General features: G+C 37.5%; 1 protein-coding gene across 3 annotated transcripts in view; it reads left to right on the top strand.

Moving 5' to 3' along the window:
- The window catches only part of cacna2d2a (calcium channel, voltage-dependent, alpha 2/delta subunit 2a), a 260,234-nt gene that overhangs the window by 152,980 nt on the left and 89,980 nt on the right, over positions 1-17,274 (top strand). For 2 of the 3 annotated variants that reach the window (XM_038272940.1, XM_038272938.1), the window contains exon 6: positions 7,308-7,449. In XM_038272940.1, coding sequence (XP_038128868.1) covers positions 7,308-7,449 — 142 coding nt within the window. The remainder of the gene's footprint in view (positions 1-7,307; positions 7,450-17,274) is intronic. The other variant, XM_038272939.1, reaches the window with a different exon arrangement.

The following is a 17,274-nucleotide window of genomic DNA, read 5'->3' as shown; positions in this document are numbered from 1 at the left end:
TAGCAGTAGTTTTCTGTTAATATTTATATAGCGTCAATTCACCAAATATGTCATCTTACAGCAATAGTACATAGACTTTAGGCAGTACTAACCTCCTGGTGAAAAGGGCATCTTCTTAATTGCCCATTGGTTTCTAACATCCTGCATCTGACAATTCCAAAACCTTTTTATCCACATTTTGTCTTTATAGGATAGACTTTTACTGCTGTTTTTATATTTTCCTAATACCAAATGCTGGGAGATTTAGGCCTCAACAAAAAAAAAGGCACTGGCTCGATCTAGATGCAACAGATGATAATTGATAATTATGTTTTTTACCAATGGTTTTGTGTTTTTTTATTAAAGAGGCTATAGGCATAAGTAGCCATGTGCTTACTCCAAGCACGCATCTTATTGGAAGACATGCAAAACAAGACACTGTGCAAAGCCAAACAACGCTGCAGTGAGCTGTGGGTTCCCCCCCTGAGTATGCAGATGTAGCCGCTGAGAGTTTACAGTGAAAACAGGGCACAAAATCTATTGTTTTAAAAACCTCCAAAACTGTCATTTTCAGTACAACACTGACTGGTTGGTTCATGTCTTTACTGCAAAAAAGAGAACTACTAATTTCGCAGAAATATATGCTTTTGGCAGTTTTTCTCCTATTGCAGTCTACCCACTTGTTCCTGCTTTGCTCATGACATATGTATTTGGGCAAATCATAGACATCAATGCATATAATGTCTTCGGGCCAGCTCTTAGTTGTGACATGAAAGAGATGCTTTCCCAGAGAATTTTTGGAGGGGAGAATGAAAAGGTGCTTAGTCTTTCCTTTAAACTGTTTCTTGTAGCATCCTGTTTATGTCTCTATTGAGGGCATGGTCCCTTAGTAAAGCACCCCTTTGCAGTCATAAAATAACCCATCTAAGAAATGCAGAACACCAGACTACAGGGTATAACTTTAGACATCCCTGCTCTAACACTTTGGGGAGATAACTCTTGAGTACAACATGCTTCTGTGCATGCTGGAGTTCATGGCTTAATTTAAGAATATTAGGTGAAGACTTATTATTATTATTTTTATTTTTCCCAGTTTTCCAGTTGTATCCCGGCTCTAATACGTTAAGTTAGACAGCTTTTCAGTCATTGGGTTCTGAGGAATCCTGTTAATGAACCACAGTTTTTCTATCCCTTGTGTTAGGTAAAGATCCCAGTATGTAGGGAATTGGTCAGTGAGGACTAACTATTGACAACACTTTTTTTTATATACCAACAGAAGCATGTCGTCTGCAAAAATACACATATGAGACACTGAGAAACCCCAACCAGAGTATTGTCTCTCAACATCTAAGCCTTTAGATCTTCTCAAAGAATGATTGGAATATGCAGGGTTGCCTGGTGCAGTCCATGTACAACTGGGAACAAGTTTGACCGTATGCAGAGAACGTTAGCCAGTTCTTGAAATCGAGATCAGAGTCCTGCATGGGTCTGATTTTTAAAACTGTATCCGCCCACACACATAGAGTTCAGAACCAAGACCCAACCTGTTACCCGCAGTTATCCCCATTTAAAACCTGGCCGGGACAGCACGGACCTGTAAATAATAAGGTGTGACCCGACCCGTGATCAAAAAGTTTACACAAAGTCGTTTATAATAACAGAGGCAGTAAAAAACATTGCCTCACCCTCACATCCAGTGCGCTCTGCTGTCACAGATTAACAGCCGTAAATTGGCCGAAGTAAGAAAGATTGCTATAAAAAAAGACTGTTATCTGGATATTCTTGAATCAATTAATTGTTTCAGATGTAGAGTTAATAAATAAGAAATAAGTTTCATTCATGATGTAACTCTCTGTATTAAACCTGCCGGCATTTTTTCAATTATACCCGTGCCCACACCCATGAAATAATATGTTTTGGTTTTTTTCTACACCTCTACACCATTTTATACGGGTACTCGCCAGATATCTGCAGGTACCTGACCCGGTGCAAGACCGGATATGTCTTAAAACCATCTTTGGAAGGCTGTTCTCCTGTAGCAATGTTTCTGCTACTTTGATCCATAAAACTCATGTAAACAGCATGACCCAACTCTCTTCGCCCTCAGCACTTCCACAAGGGTGAAGAGCTTATCCCCTTTTATTGGCCAGAACTAATTTTACAGTCCTCCTTCTGAATCCAAGAGTTGGTTTATGCATTGAACCAACTGTTAGATTAAAATATTCTTCCAAAATAACTCTAAAATAACTTTGTTGTCTCCCCAAATAAATATATTCAGTTAAAGATAATTTTTGTATTTTATTTTCGTGTTAGACGGTGAACCTGCAATAAGAAATAGATTTTTTTGAAAGCTTTTTATATACCTTTACCGTTGGGGCTAATAATTATAGAAGACAGTGCATATATTTAGAAAAAAGGGCTACACCTCACACTATCAAAGAAAAACAAGTCAAGCATGCTACTTGATTATGAAAACAGTTTTTGTTCTGCATAGTTTAACATTAAAAGCAGCACTTGAATCTGTCCTAAAGAGAAATACTGCCAGTCATATCTCTAGGTTGTAATTTGCTTGTCGCAGGACTTTCATACACATAAAATACGTTATTACTTTTTTGATTATGATGTTGTTCAATCAAATTTTTCTGAGTTTCAGCTGTCATGCACAGCTATTTTAGATAGCTGTGTAAAATGCTTCCATCTCTGATCTCCCTTTTTGTCTTATGCTGAGAGAAAGGGTGTGTGATCTTGCTTTGATCTGAGAATGCACTCAGGGTCATAAGCGACATCTGAGGTTAGCCATGGTTGGCTCAGGGTGGGAATGAAAGAAGGGTTGAAATGTCATCTTTGGCCTCTTCATCCTTTAATTAAACTTGGAGAACGAGGAGATAAAATTAACAAATTGGGTAATGAATCGAGCAAAACAGGTGGTAGGTGGTTGAAGAAAATGAACCAATCAGTCTTTCCTGTGTGGATTTATTCAGCTTCTAATTAGACACTGCCTCGGTTAATTATGATTGGGCTCTTTTGGAGGGGGTAGGGGTAAGCTTTACACTGAAAGAATTTGTCACTCTAAATGACAAACAAATACCTACTGTATCTCTCTCAGTTAAGCTGTCTAGCTATTATCAATAAACTTAATGTGTTCTAAAATTACTAGATACTATCTCTTAACTACTTCTTTATTCAAGAAAAACATTTTATAAAAACAATATATATACTGTATATATATATATATATATATATATATATATCTTTATATATATATATATATATATATATATCCTATTTGGAAAACTTCTGTTTTTTCTGTTTTTTTTTTCAGCTATATATGGTAATGATATTGTCATGATGGGTTAAAGAGGCAAGCCCAAGATGCAGAACACACACGGACGAGGCAGGGAAAAAGTTCAAATGTTTATTAAATGAATGAACACACAAGGTCAATGCACTGGGACTGGAAACAGTTGGTTAGCAGAGTTCATGGGAAGCTAAGTGTCTAGCTTCAGGCTTAGCATGGCAGACCTTGATCTGAGCTTCCAGCTCACTGCAGAGAACAACAGGGAATATCCAGATAGGATTCTTCAGGCTGAGCTTCCAGCTCTTTGCAGAGAACAACAGGGAATATCCACATAGGATTCTTCAGGGTGATTCCACATAGGAACCTTCAGGTTGGCTCACCAGGGCAGATTAGCAGGTTAAGCTCTCCTAGAGCTTCAGGCTTGAGACTGGTTTCCTGTGATGCAGCTCTCCCTGAGCTTCAGACCAGAGACAGGGTTTCCAGTGAGGCAGCTCTTCCTGAGCTTCACAAGGAGACAGGAGGTTTAAGCTCATCCAGAGCTTCACGAGGAGACAGGAGGTTAAGCTCATCCAGAGCTTCACGAGGAGACAGGAGGTTAAGCTCATCCAGAGCTTCACGAAGAGACAGGATTCCTGTGAGGCACAGACAAAGGAGAGATTAGAATCTAATCTCACACTAGAGACAACCAAGATTCAATCTGTAACAGAGGCTTAGGAAGCTAACCAACTAAGATCAACACTGCGGTGTGGAAGCAAGGCCTGGCAGGAGCTTATAAAGGGGAGGTCTCCTGATGAGGGGATTAACAACAGGTGTGCAGGAAGACTACAGCCCTAGGAGACCCACGGCGCACTCTGCTGGAGACAGAGGGTAATCTCCAGATCCCAGCAGTAACTCCAGTCCTAATGGAAAGAAACAAAGAACAAAAGACGATCCTCGGTGCCCTCTGGTGGGCAAGCCTGAGGATCCTAACAGATATGGTATTTAGAATTTTGAATACATTTTTTGGACCTTACTGTAGTATAGGGTTGGGAGTTGATAAGACTTTCAGGATTTCCATTTCCTTATTGATTCTGTGAAATTATTCGATTCCTTATCGATTCTCATTGATTCTGCGTAACAATGAACTTGGTAAGTGCACGGTAATATTCGTCTACCTTCACCTGGGACATTCTATTTCTGCCTGTCTCGGCGAAAAGAGAAGGCAGTGAATGGGAGCTGCCAGCCTCTGAGCCACCCAGACTACCTGTCTCTTCACAGTCATGGAGAAGACATCTTTTTAGTGAAAAAGCATTACTGTATAATTTCGGGAAATAAACTCATCTCCCCCCGATTTAAATGCATGAGGGTCACCTTTCTCTCACTTCCTGAACTGAGGAGCAACTTCATAGCATGTTTAATAACCCCAAAGAGAAGTAGGAAATTGGTTTATTTCCAGAAATGGCATATGATTTACTAGGAACCACATTAAGCACAACCAGTGATATAAAACTAGCTACTTACCACCAGAGTTGCCTTCCATGCTGGTCGTAACTTTAGTTTCTGTGCGGAAGCATCAAAAACAGGCATTCTTTAAAATGTATGCCATGTTGTGTGCGCAGGCGTTTCTGCATGTTGGATGTACTCCTCCCCTGAATGTTATTGCCACTTTATATTCAAACTTTTGATTGGTTTACCCGATGGGACGCCATTTTTTTGTGTTACTTTTCTAGACTTAAAGCTACAGTGTGTAATAATTACAGGGATATACAGTCAGAAATGTAATATATTATACATAACTATGTTATTTATCATCATCTACGAGCTCAGCCTCTTAACCTTAATATTTGCGTTGCCTTAGAATTCGTTATTTATAATTACATAGGAGTGGGTCTCACAGCCATGGAGGCAGACATCTGTGCGCTACGGCAGCGCAGAGGCAACAAACTAGCGATTGCGAGATCGCCCATTACGCTCGAAAGTAACTACGGCAAGTTGAGAGAGATGAACTGAGATGGTACTGAACACAGACTAATGAAATACTATCTGTAAAATTATCTATGTAAACAAACCTCATCACTTGAGAAGGTAGGTGATGCGGACGTCGTAGAAGACATTTTGTCCCGTAACGCTCGCCGTACTGTTGGAGGGGAGAAGCGGTGGGGGGGAGATGTTCATGTTGCTGCAGTCTGCAGTCTGGACGTTAGATGTCGCTGAAAATTACACACTGTAGCTTTAAGCCTGGTCACGTCGTACTTGGTTACTGAATGCTGTGTGTAACTTGTGTAAAAAACGTGACGTAACTTATGTAGAAAACGTGACATAAGTCGTGCTGCCCAGCACTAGTCTCTGGTGCTTCCTGGAACCGTTAAGAGAACCGTTAGGCGAGCTGCCAAACGGTGCCATGGAATTGAAACGCACGGAACCGTTTTGAACAAGAACCGGTTTTTCAATTAATCTTCAATTCAACTTATTTAGATGATCCACCCGGAAATAAAAGATCGTCTTCTATACCTTTAATGGCAATATAGTGAAGCACATCATAATGCATTTAGCCTCAACACAGTTTATTACCTTATGCATCATAATTAATTATCTCCTGTTGGTTACTGTTGTGTTAAGCTTCTCATGAGTTTTAAGCTTTGTCCATCTTTTAATTTTTCCAAAACTCCTTTTTGGTTCTGAAAATTAGATTGTGTTGAATCCTCTAGATATTTCAAGAAATGTTTATTTAGTAATTTACAAGATGTCTTTTGAATAGAATTCCCATTCCTACTATGTCTACCAAATGCAAAATCCTGGCAATGCTGTCAGAGAAACCTCTAAGATGAAAGAGCTGTTTCAGAATAAAGAAATTGTAATCACAAATTACAATGAGTGGTCAATTGCTGACAAGCCTCCAGGACTGATTGAATCAGTGTCCCATCAATTGATGAATTCAAGAAGGTAATATAATGATATATACTATCTGATGATACCAGTATAAGTTAGATTATTGATAATGTTGTAGTTAACATTGTATGATTTCATGATAATTTATCATCACTTACAAACATGTGTCATTTGAAGTATCTTTAAAAATTAAAGATTTGTGTTGCCAAAATTGTATTTATTTATATTTTTTCTGATAAAACTCAGATTTTAATTCCAATTGTTTAACTGCCTCAGGTTGTTGTCTTTCACAGTATTATCACTTTCTTGTTTTTGTTACAGAGAGGCTTCTCCTCAAAAATCCCCTGGCACATTCTGACAACAGTTTGTAATTACATTTTAATAGTCAATTAAAGCCAGCCCATCAATCAGGGACTGTTGTGGACAAGGGGTATTAATTTATTTTCTTTAGAAAAAAACAAACATTTAGTCAGTCATGTCAAAACCAATTAACCTATGCTGCTTTATCAAAATAAAAATTTTAGGGATTCATCGAAATATCACACTTTCATATTTAAAATAAGGAATAAACGTTTGAAAGAAATCAAAACATAAAATAGTTATTTATTCAACATTTATCATGTGTGACACATTGTGTAACATTAACAACCTTTATCTTTTATATGGTGGCTTTCTCTTATATTGGGTGACTCAAACATGCAATGTATGAGTTCTGAAAACGATTTTGATGCTGTGTAGTGGGAAAGGACAGAATCTGCATTTAAATATGTTAGAAACTAAACAGGGATTAAGTGGGGATAGTTGCTGGTCATTGTTGGGGTTAATTCATCTGACACTGCATGATTCTGTGATAGTCATCATAGTTACTAATGACTCCCTCTGTTCGGTAACTGCTTTAATACCTGCTGTTTTTTTGATTAGAGGCAGAGAACAGAACCCCTAAATCTGAGGCCAGACAGCAGGCGGAATAATTGCTGTTTTCATGCTTAACATTTTTTTTTAATTCTGCAAGTCAGGAAGAAGGAGGATATACTTAGGCAAAAAAAGGTCTTCCATAATCACATTATAGGAGGAAAAAACTAATGTGAGTGTGTAACCCTGGTTGTTTTTTCTTTTATAAATCCAACCCTAATTTATATGCTCACTGGTGTATGTGTTTCAGCAGACAGAGGATGGAGAGGAGGAAACTCCACTGGAAAGCTCATCCTCCTTGGAGCTGGAGTTTGTCGACGATCCCAATTTTAAAAACAAGGTCAACTACTCCTCCAGTGCCGTCCAGATTCCCACAGACATATACAAAGGCTGTAAGTTGTTCCAGATTTTATCATACCGGTATTGTAATTGAAATGCTGTTTGCGCCTTAATTGCATAAGATGTGCATTCCAAGGTACCCTTTAAAATGAATAGAGGATGCACTGGGTTCTGATAAGGATACATACCATTTAGCAATTGTCCGACTGCAATCTTATTGTTAAATTTTGCACTGATATCAGTGGCAGTAAAGCTACATTTTTAGTCTCTTGACAAATGCTGTGACAGGTGTGAGCATCTACTAGAATGAGACTAGAAAATTCTATACCATAAGTAAGTGAACAAATAGATTTGCTCACTTAGGCCAACACAGAGACAAACAACCATTCACACACACTCACATCTAAGGAGAATTTAGAGAAGCCAAGTAACCTTACAGTCATGTTTTTGGACTGTGGGAGGAAGCCGGATTACCCGATGAGAACCCATGCATGCACAGGGAGAACATGCAAACTCCATGCAGAAAGACCCTGGGCCAGGAATCCAGCCTGAAACCTTCTTGCTGCAAGCAGCTGTGCTAACCAGTGTTCCACTTGCAGCCAACTTTTTCTACATAACAGAAAAAAAATATTATTCACTAGGTCCAACACATTTGTTGTTAAAAACAAACACGGCATGTCCGATTGATGAGGATCTTATTAAAGTATGATCGGCAATATTTCACAGAGCATTAAATATTTATAGGGAGATGATTCTACAACTCAGTTGACACGATATATGACATATATTTGTTTTTGGTATGTTTAAATGAGCGAGATGCAGATCATTTTATTTTTATTTATTTATTTTACAGTACACATAGAACTGCTGAAACTATTTTGATATTATACATAAATAGATTAATTAATTCCATGGGAGGGGAGAAAATTTACTTTGGCAAGCCAGCCAGTTTGATATGTATTTGTTTGACTGAAAACATTTTCCTGAAGAAAAAAAAAAAAAAATCCTTGTCAAAATGACCATTTTATTACCATTTACATCTACAATAAACATTCGGTGTATCTAAAAATTTATTTCAAATCTCCATTTTCCTATTGTTACTGGTCATCATTTGTATTATCTTGACTATGAAGAGATGCATTTCAGATATAAATACATATTCATTCAAGGTGATAAATTTTAAAACAGTCACTTAAAATGTGTAAACTTTTCTAGGTATATAAGACTTAATTCTTACTAGAACCTCTTTTATTGCATTTCAGACTAGGAATGAGATTTTGATCGGATAGTGATCTAAAAATAGAACAACACAGAGGAGAGTGCGTTTAAACAGCCTACCATAAACCACACCAAATAAACGTATGCATTAACTCGTGCAACAATCTTCTCCTTCGCCATCTTCATCTCTTTTGTAGCTGTAGCGCTGTTTCTCTGTCTTTTAAACACATTGTCCTTTTTTTTCATTTCTGGATTGAAATCTCTAGTTCCAGGGTGGTGAAATAGGCACTTCCTGGTGTGTGTGGTAATGGTAACTCATCAATGGGGGTTCCACTGATAAGGTCTTTTCATACTTGTTACGCACGTGTTCAACTCTGAGTGGACTAATTCACAGCAGCCATTGTGAAACCAAAAACTCAGTTTCTGACCTTAGGCTAGAACAATTTAGAGTTGGGGATTTGAATCTGAGTTTGTTAAACATGCTTCTTGAAATGGACTCATTATCCCTGGTAAATATTGAAAGTAGATTAAATACAAAATGATTGATCTGAGAGGAGTTTTAAGGTCTGCTGTATAAAATGTCATGGTGTAGAAACAGGTAGATAGCCATATTACAGTTAACAAGCTGCAACGTGAGCAGCATGACAGTGCTAAACTGCAGGCTCTTAGACATTTAGACCAGATAACTGTCTGGGTGCTTAAAATCTAGTACTAAATTTAGCATGAATAACACTATATTTTTGCTCTTTATATTAAATGAGGTTAGCAATACATTTTTTTTTTGGCCTAACTATAATTAATAATCAAAAAACATTGTTGTGACTAATTGTTGATTTTCTGTCTTTATGTAAAACAATTGGATCAAAGTTTTACTTTAAATCATTGTTGATATATTTCGGAAATGTATTGTGTTTCATGAAATATAATAATAATTTATCCCAATTGTAAAGCAGCAGTAAGGGAAAATATTTCAACAGAATGAAAAAAAGCCTATTTTTTTCTTTAAGCTACAAAGGCCAGAGAACTTAGTCATAAAACTATACATGTCAGCCTGTTTTTTTTAGTCTCCATAGTTATCCTTTAAAAGGATTGGATGTGTATAGAATGCAGGTTGTAGAGTTTATGTGGTCTTTTGTTTATTTGAATTTTCATAAAGATTTTTCTTATACTGTGAGTTTTGTTTGTGATTTGTTTTTTAAATGTGCTTTATAGATAGAGTTCATATTTTAAAGAGAGTGCAGTGTCATAGCGATATGTTTTGTCCTCTTCACTCTCTCTCAGTAACTCAATCTTCTTTGACATCATTTTCCACTTTAGCACAGTAACTTGATTTCAGATGATAGGTACTCGCTCCTAAAACGATTCCTACTGTATTTTTTCCTTTATTCCTTTAACTGCTCATCCCTCTTTCTCATTAAAATCCTCACCATTACTGCACAGCATTCCTCAGCCCTGCAAAAATAACACCACCCTTGACAAACAGCTACTAAATGAGCAGAATGTACCTTCTTGGATTTTTGTTAGTATGTTTCTTCTATCTACCGATCGAACACTTTGAACAATTTCATAGAGTTCCTTAAAAATAAAAAAAAGAAACGGGGCAGGTGCAGACAGAAACAGACATTTTTACCGAAGCAGTTTCTTCCTCTCTGTTATTGTCTTACTCTTGACTTTCTTTTTCAAGCTGACAGTGTATGGCACCTGTCTGTTACAATGCCCTCCAGCTGCCTCTCTCCAGACAAATCTTGTCAGAATTAGACACTCGTGGTTCAGGAGAAGATGTCAAAGGCCAAAGCTAAATCACAATAGAGCAATCAAGGCTGCTCATTGTTCCCGGAGCTATTTTATGGCGGCTCTGGTTCCCCTGTCTGAGGATGTGAGCCAGAGGATAAAGGGGTCTTGATTGAGTCCAGTGAAATCTAAAGGAGTAGAGTGGTGCAGTGCATGGAATTACTTATTTTTCTTCTGCTCTGTGGAAAATGTTTACTATTGATGTTGCTTAGTTAGCTCCCAATGCACAGTCTGCACTGCTTAGATTGCCAACTGCAGATTTTTTGCCAATCCAATTATAAGCATGTGTGTTTTGTTAAAGTTGTTGATAAAAATAAAAAAGAATTTTATTGCCGTGCATGTGCAGAATAGTTCTTAAAGCTCCTTTGAGAGCAAACAGCATGTCCCTGACAGAGTCCTGATCAAGCACTTAAATGTTTTCAGAGACATGGATTAAAATATGTTATATTTGTAAATGCTTTTTTCTCTTTTTTGCAACTTTGTCTAATCCGAATAGGTCCTCTATAAAGCGTAGCTTTTGCAAGGCATTGGGGTTTATTACATTGTATTTTTTGATAAAATCCAGTAATGCATCAGATGCAAACAATCATTCTGAAATGTACTGTTTTGCCAAGCTCATTATTTGCATATCTACACGGGTTTCTTAACTCTGGTCATCAAGCCCACTGTTCTACATGTGTTCAGTGTTTTCCTGCCTCCACAAACCTTACCTGAAAGAAAAAGGGATTGACAGTGTTTTGCAGCATTTGATGGCTGCCGAGGAGGTAATGCATCATTTGGTTCAGGTGTGCATGTGTACCAACCCAAGTTGAACCTCAGGTTCTCCTTTTGTTCTTATTTGTTAGCTGCATACTGAGCTAAAGTTCGGATCAGTCATTTTATTCTTATTTGGTTACGGTGTCTTGGTTCATGTGATGGTTCGGTTTGTTTTGTTGAGGCAGATAAGCTGGTATTCCTGCAGTGTGTTGCTCATGAAGCCTGCTAACTCAAAGGCAGTTTGAGTCCTCTTGAAAACAAGTCTGAGACTTTTGAATGTCAGTCATCTTTTTTTTTCCAGATCTACACTGAGTTGCATTAAAGTTGTCTTGCTTTTTTGCTTAATCTCGTTTGAGCCCTTAAACACATGATATTGAGGCAGAATTTAGTCAATCATGAACCTTTTTACTGCTTTATATCTTCACATACAGTTATGGAAAGTCAACTATTAAAAAATTCAGTCAGCTATTTTTTATTTAGCATTCCGAATGTGGTTGAAGGTGTATCTTTGATCTACTTTGCTGTGTTGATAGACTTTGAGGAAATATTCTGTGTATACGATCCAAATGGTTTCCTGGTCTCCACCAGGAACAGTACTTGGGTCATAAAACGTCACTGCTCATCTCCAGACCACGTCTGTCATCCCTTTATCTGACTCTCTGACTCATCTTTTTTATACAAATTATAATAAAAATGTAATTTATTATTGCAGAGAAGGATAATATATAATGATGTTTCCTAATAAAATTGACAGTTAAACGTAAAAACAAATATATTCATTTAGTGAAAAAATAAGTTTGGGTAACAGCTGACTGATTGCGCAAGACTCCTACCTCAACGTAAACTGTTTTCATACCTGAAAAAAGACTAGAAATAGAAGAAAAATGGTGAATGCAAATTTTTATCCTATATCACTCATACTAACGCTTTAAGAACAAATTAGTTTGTACAAACACTTTTTGCATGAGGCTCATAGTTTCCGGACCATGTGACCAAGTGATCCATCAGCTCCCTGTACTCCTTGTCCACCACTAATGAATCCCATAACTGCAAAGTCATTGAACTATTTCTGCAAATGAAAAGAGTCTGTCTGAAAGAGGAAATCTTAGGTGGTGCTTCTTTGCTGCGGACTGCTTGATTAGACAGCTGACCCCTCAGTCTCACAAACTGTGGTCTGTTTGTCAGGTATCCTTTGATCCAGGCCATTGTTGATGTCTCCACTAGAGTCTTCTGGAGTTTCTCACCAAGCAAATTAGGGTGAATCATGATAAATGCTTTGCAGAAATCAATAAACACTGTTTTCTGCCTTGTCTAAATGACAATAGGTTTGTTGAAAGCAGGTGTATGATGGCATCTTGAACTGTACCTCCATAGCAGTAGCAAACTGATGTGGGTCCTGATCAATGCTTTTTTTGCTTGCTGAGGTGAAACAACAGAAGACTCTCTAGGAGCTTCATGATGTGAGATGACAGGGAAACAGGTCTATAGTCACTGAGGACTGTTGGCTGAGTTTTCATTCATATTGGAACCAAGCAGGAGTTCTTCCACATCAATGGAACTGTCTTCTGGGTCAGGCTAAGGTTGAAGAGGTGCTGCAGAATCCCACAGAGCTGCTCTGCTCAGGCCTTCAGGACTCTGGAGCTGACACCATCTGGACTTGGTGCAATATTGCTATTCAGTCTCTCAAGTTGCCTCCTCACTTGACTTCTAGAGACAGACGAGTAGAAGGGACTGTCAATGGGACAGTACCAGGTTCAGTGGAAAAGCTGGAAGATGAAACATTAAAGCTGTCTAAGGGAAACTTCGGTTTGAGGGTTATGCTTGCTCCACAGATAAATGCATTTTTTAATTGTAGGCAGATTTTTTTATTTTAAATAACTTAATAATATTCAATAGATACCTAGTTTCACACTAATATGCTTAATATGTTATTTATTCAGTGTCAAGATTTGGTTTTAGGTTTTTGTTTGGACCCAAAAGCAGAAGCTGAGAGGCAGAGGTGAGTTCTTGGGAGGTTTAATGAGAGATCAGGCAACAAAAACAGGTATCCAAAAATCTGACATAAAAATCAAACACAAACCAGAACCATGGAGACATCAGGGGAAAACCATCAAGGAGCGAGGGTGAGAAAAGGTAAGACGAGGAACCAGCAAAGAGGGACTGCAGAGGGAGTGTATTTATGGCTGACTGAACAAAGGTAGAGCTAATGAGCTGATAGGGAGCAGGTGTGATTAGAGCTGACGAGGAAGCCAAGGGAAAAGAACACAAGAGGGCAGCAGAGGACAGACAGAAAAACCTAAGCAACTTAAATGAATCCAGACACACTAATAAAGCTAGAAAACAATGAAAAACCTGGCTAAACTTGAAACTGAAAACTTAAAGAAAAACAACAGAACCAAGATCGTTACATTCAGAGGACCTTTTTTCTTCAGTTGTGATGTTGTTTCTTTATCTGGGGTTTTGCTGTTTTTTAATTTTATTGACCTATTGTTTATAAACTCATCTTAAATCAGCCGAACAGACAGAAATGAGAAATCACCATTTAAATAATGATTCATGAATATATTCATTTTGTCCACCACTGCTGGACATCCGTCAAGATGACGTATTTTAATGTATCAGTTGTACAAAACAAATTTTATTAGAATATAATAAAAGCTGTTAACAGCTTTTTTTTGCAACTTAAAACAAAGCTGTTAACAGCTTTTAAGAAGCAGAGTTTCTTTTGACGAACACATTCTGAGAATTTCCTAATTCTCCTGCATGGTGGATCTGAATTAGTTCCTTAGGGTCATCTTTTTGATTTAGAGGAAACGTTTGTCAAATCTAATTAGCTATCTGAAGTTAGCAACCAATTATCTGAGAAAAAAATACATTTAGAAAAATGGCTCAATCTACAACTAGAGCTCACCAGATTTGGAATTCCTTTTTTAATACTGTTTGCCATATTGGACTCTGAGGCTTAATTAGCATCGACTGACTTAACAGTCTTTGAAAACCAGCAGTTTAAATTTTATCAGGTAAGACAGTCACACAGACCCCACATATTGACTAAAAACACTACACCATGAAATGAATACTCTCAAATACTTTTATGTATTGTTCTGTTGATAATTTCTGATAGTTGTATACATCACATATCTAAAAACGGCAAACCAAACTGCAGATTGGTGTGATATTTTTAAACCTAACTTGAATAGCTTTAATAGGAGCTGTGTTGGCTTTAGAGGGCTTGTAGAAAAAGATTATTTTCTGTCATGCTTGGCTCTACGTCCGACCTGCAGGGTGCCTTGGAGAGCATGTCTGGGGAAACTAATGTGGGCAGATTGTTGTCCTCTGGGTCTTGATGGGTCTAGATCTACAATAAATCTGTAGGTTTAGTATTATCAGAAGAGAGGCAGTGTGAGTGGGCAGATTCTGTTCTCAGGGGAAGCTAGAGGAAAAGCAGAGAAAGAAAAGCTATTGAGATGTAGCACACAGTAGAAAGTACAGTATAATGGTATGTATTTAAAAGTCTTTGCCATTTGTTTTCAGGTCATCCATGTAGTATGTTTTCTTTAAAATGTTTTTGTTGTTTTGTTTTCCCAAAATAATCCTGATATAGATATTCACATTATAGTAGGTATGCATAGACTCTGACAGAACACTAATAGGTTAGCAGTAAGAGACAAGAGACTTTGATAAAAGAAAATGGTAAAGAAATTATCTTCAGCAGGTCAATGAAGCAATGTGTGCATTTTGGTTTGATGTGGCTGTTAGCCCATGTCAATTATTTTAGACTGAGCAGGGGCCCTAAGCGCAGTAATGCACCATTTTATAATTCATTATCTCTCAATTGATCTCTGCTATTTTACTATAGTTTTCATTGCCTGTTATAAATTGGTCAATACCAAACTGATGTGGTGCAAGGATTACAATACAAAGAATACTTTGTTCAAGGCCAACATTTAGTTTTTAAAATATTCAATTCAAAAATCTAATTGTTTTAATATGATTTAAATAAAAACTGTTTGTGGTCTTACTTTAATTTGTAGAGGAAGTCCACCTTCGCCTCAAAAACCTCTGTTAATTTGTTGTAAAAGTCGTCCTTATTTTCCATTAGTTTTAAAAGTCTCTCAGCCTCAATGGAGATGATCCATTGAGATCCTGTTTTATTGATCCATATGTTTTATAGCAGATGGAGTCTAAACATGGCTAAACTGTTTAAAAAGTAAGGTTAGATTTCCCTTAGACCAGACTTTTATATTTCAATGGTTTTACAGATTTTGAATCTAGCTGCAATGACAAAGCAATATTTTAGAGCAGAGGTTTGTCCTTAAAAAGGCGACAATACAAGTTATTTGTTTCTTTTTATTGTGAATGACTAGATAAATGTCCCCTTGACATTTTTCTTTTTTTTTTTGTCCTTGATATTTTTTCAAGTATTAAAAAGATTCCTTCTTAACCCAAATACAATATGAGGGTTGTGCAAAGCTTAACAAATAAGTGTAGCTTTTTTCAGGCAGCGAGTATATCTTTATTTGTGTTTCCATTTAAGTACAAATGTAGTCTTTTTTTTCATTTTAACACATTGCCTCCAGCAGGGGAAGCTTCGCAGCTCACACCATGCTGAAGATCAACTCAGTCTCTCTCAACATCAAACTAGATTTAAATGTGGAGGGGGAAAAAAGCAAAAGTAATTTTGAAAATAGAAAAAAAAAGCGACGAAAAGGGATTTAAAGTTAAACCAAAAGACTGTCTAAACCCGTGGGCTGCATCTCTTTCATTCTTGACTTTTCTAACTCTACTTCTCCTCTCTCTCTTTCTCTCTCTCCTCCGCATCTATCCCAGCCCTATAGTGTGTGCCCAGTGAAGGGGCACTATCGTTTACCCACATTCTAATTAGAACAGTCAGTACGGCAAACTCCTCTTCACTCACCACCAGGCTCACAAATTACATTTTCTGTGTTTGTTATTTACAGCTTTAGTTTAATTGGAAAAGCTACTCTGAGGTGCACTTGGGAGGTATTCTGTCTGTTTTCTTTTATATAATCATACTTCCTCTGGAAAATTGACATGTTTGCCCACTATCATAGTATGAGGTTACCAATTACAAAAACCCAAATTGTTAATAAAAAGTAGCCTACCCTTTCACCAGAAACTATTTGCTAATTATATTTGTTTGTTCTATTTTTACATACAAATAATCCAAAATGCATGTTTTGGTATGGTTATGAGCCACATTTACATTACCTTCTGAAAACCGATCATTGCAGAGTTCGCACCAAGCTTAGATCAGTTAACCGTGACGAGCTTGGTTCCTTACAACCATTTACACATCACGCTAGCACGGTTCTTCGCCTCCTAGTAACGATCTATGGTACCACTGCTCTCTAGTAGGAAAGCTTAGAGATTATGTTCCGTCCAACATCGCCTGGATAGCGTCCTCTGCCATCATCAAAGGTCGCAACACGCTCTTTTGAAGCCATTTTTAAAAATGTAGTGTTGGAAAGATTTCGATTGTTGTTTACAGTTCTTCTTCTTCTTCTGTTTTGTGGCTGTTGGCAGGTAACTTACCAATGTGCATTACCGCCAACCACTGGAAGCTGACTGTAAATAGGAGATAATGCTTTCTGCTCATGCAGTCTTTGTTATCAAAGAACCGAGCCACTACTGGACTCCGCAGAACCCTACTGTTGCACTAGTACTAGTTCAGTTCAGTTTGCGTGCGATTTACAGTCAATAGTTATCTCGGGTTCGTGGTTGGACCAATCTCTGCACAGTTTCAAAAGGTTAGTGTAAATGGGGCCATAGTCTATGACAAAACCCAACTTGCCTTTAGACAAATTTTAAACAGGCCTCCAAACTGGCCAGTGCCAATATTGGGATTAGCAGAGGGGTTAGGTGGGGGTGTGATCCTGATGAGGGAAAGTGACAGTAATTTTTTTTCTAATACAATTACGCTTACGAGCATTCTTGTAGCGACAGTGGAGAGGAAAACACTCTTTTAATAGGAAGAAACCTCAGTTTGTACTTTTTGACAGAAAACAGTGAGATTTGTTTTTTTTTGTTTCTTTAAAGTTGTAAGAATGACTGTAGTAGCCATATACCAACGGTGGAGAATATGAGCATCT

The sequence above is a fragment of the Cyprinodon tularosa genome, unplaced genomic scaffold, assembly GCF_016077235.1.
Source record: "Cyprinodon tularosa strain WSP-4 unplaced genomic scaffold, ASM1607723v1 ctg85, whole genome shotgun sequence".
In the NCBI taxonomy this organism is placed as follows: Eukaryota; Metazoa; Chordata; class Actinopteri; order Cyprinodontiformes; family Cyprinodontidae; genus Cyprinodon; species Cyprinodon tularosa.
Note: the sequence above shows the minus strand (reverse complement) of the source record. Positions and strands in the feature narration are given on the sequence as shown.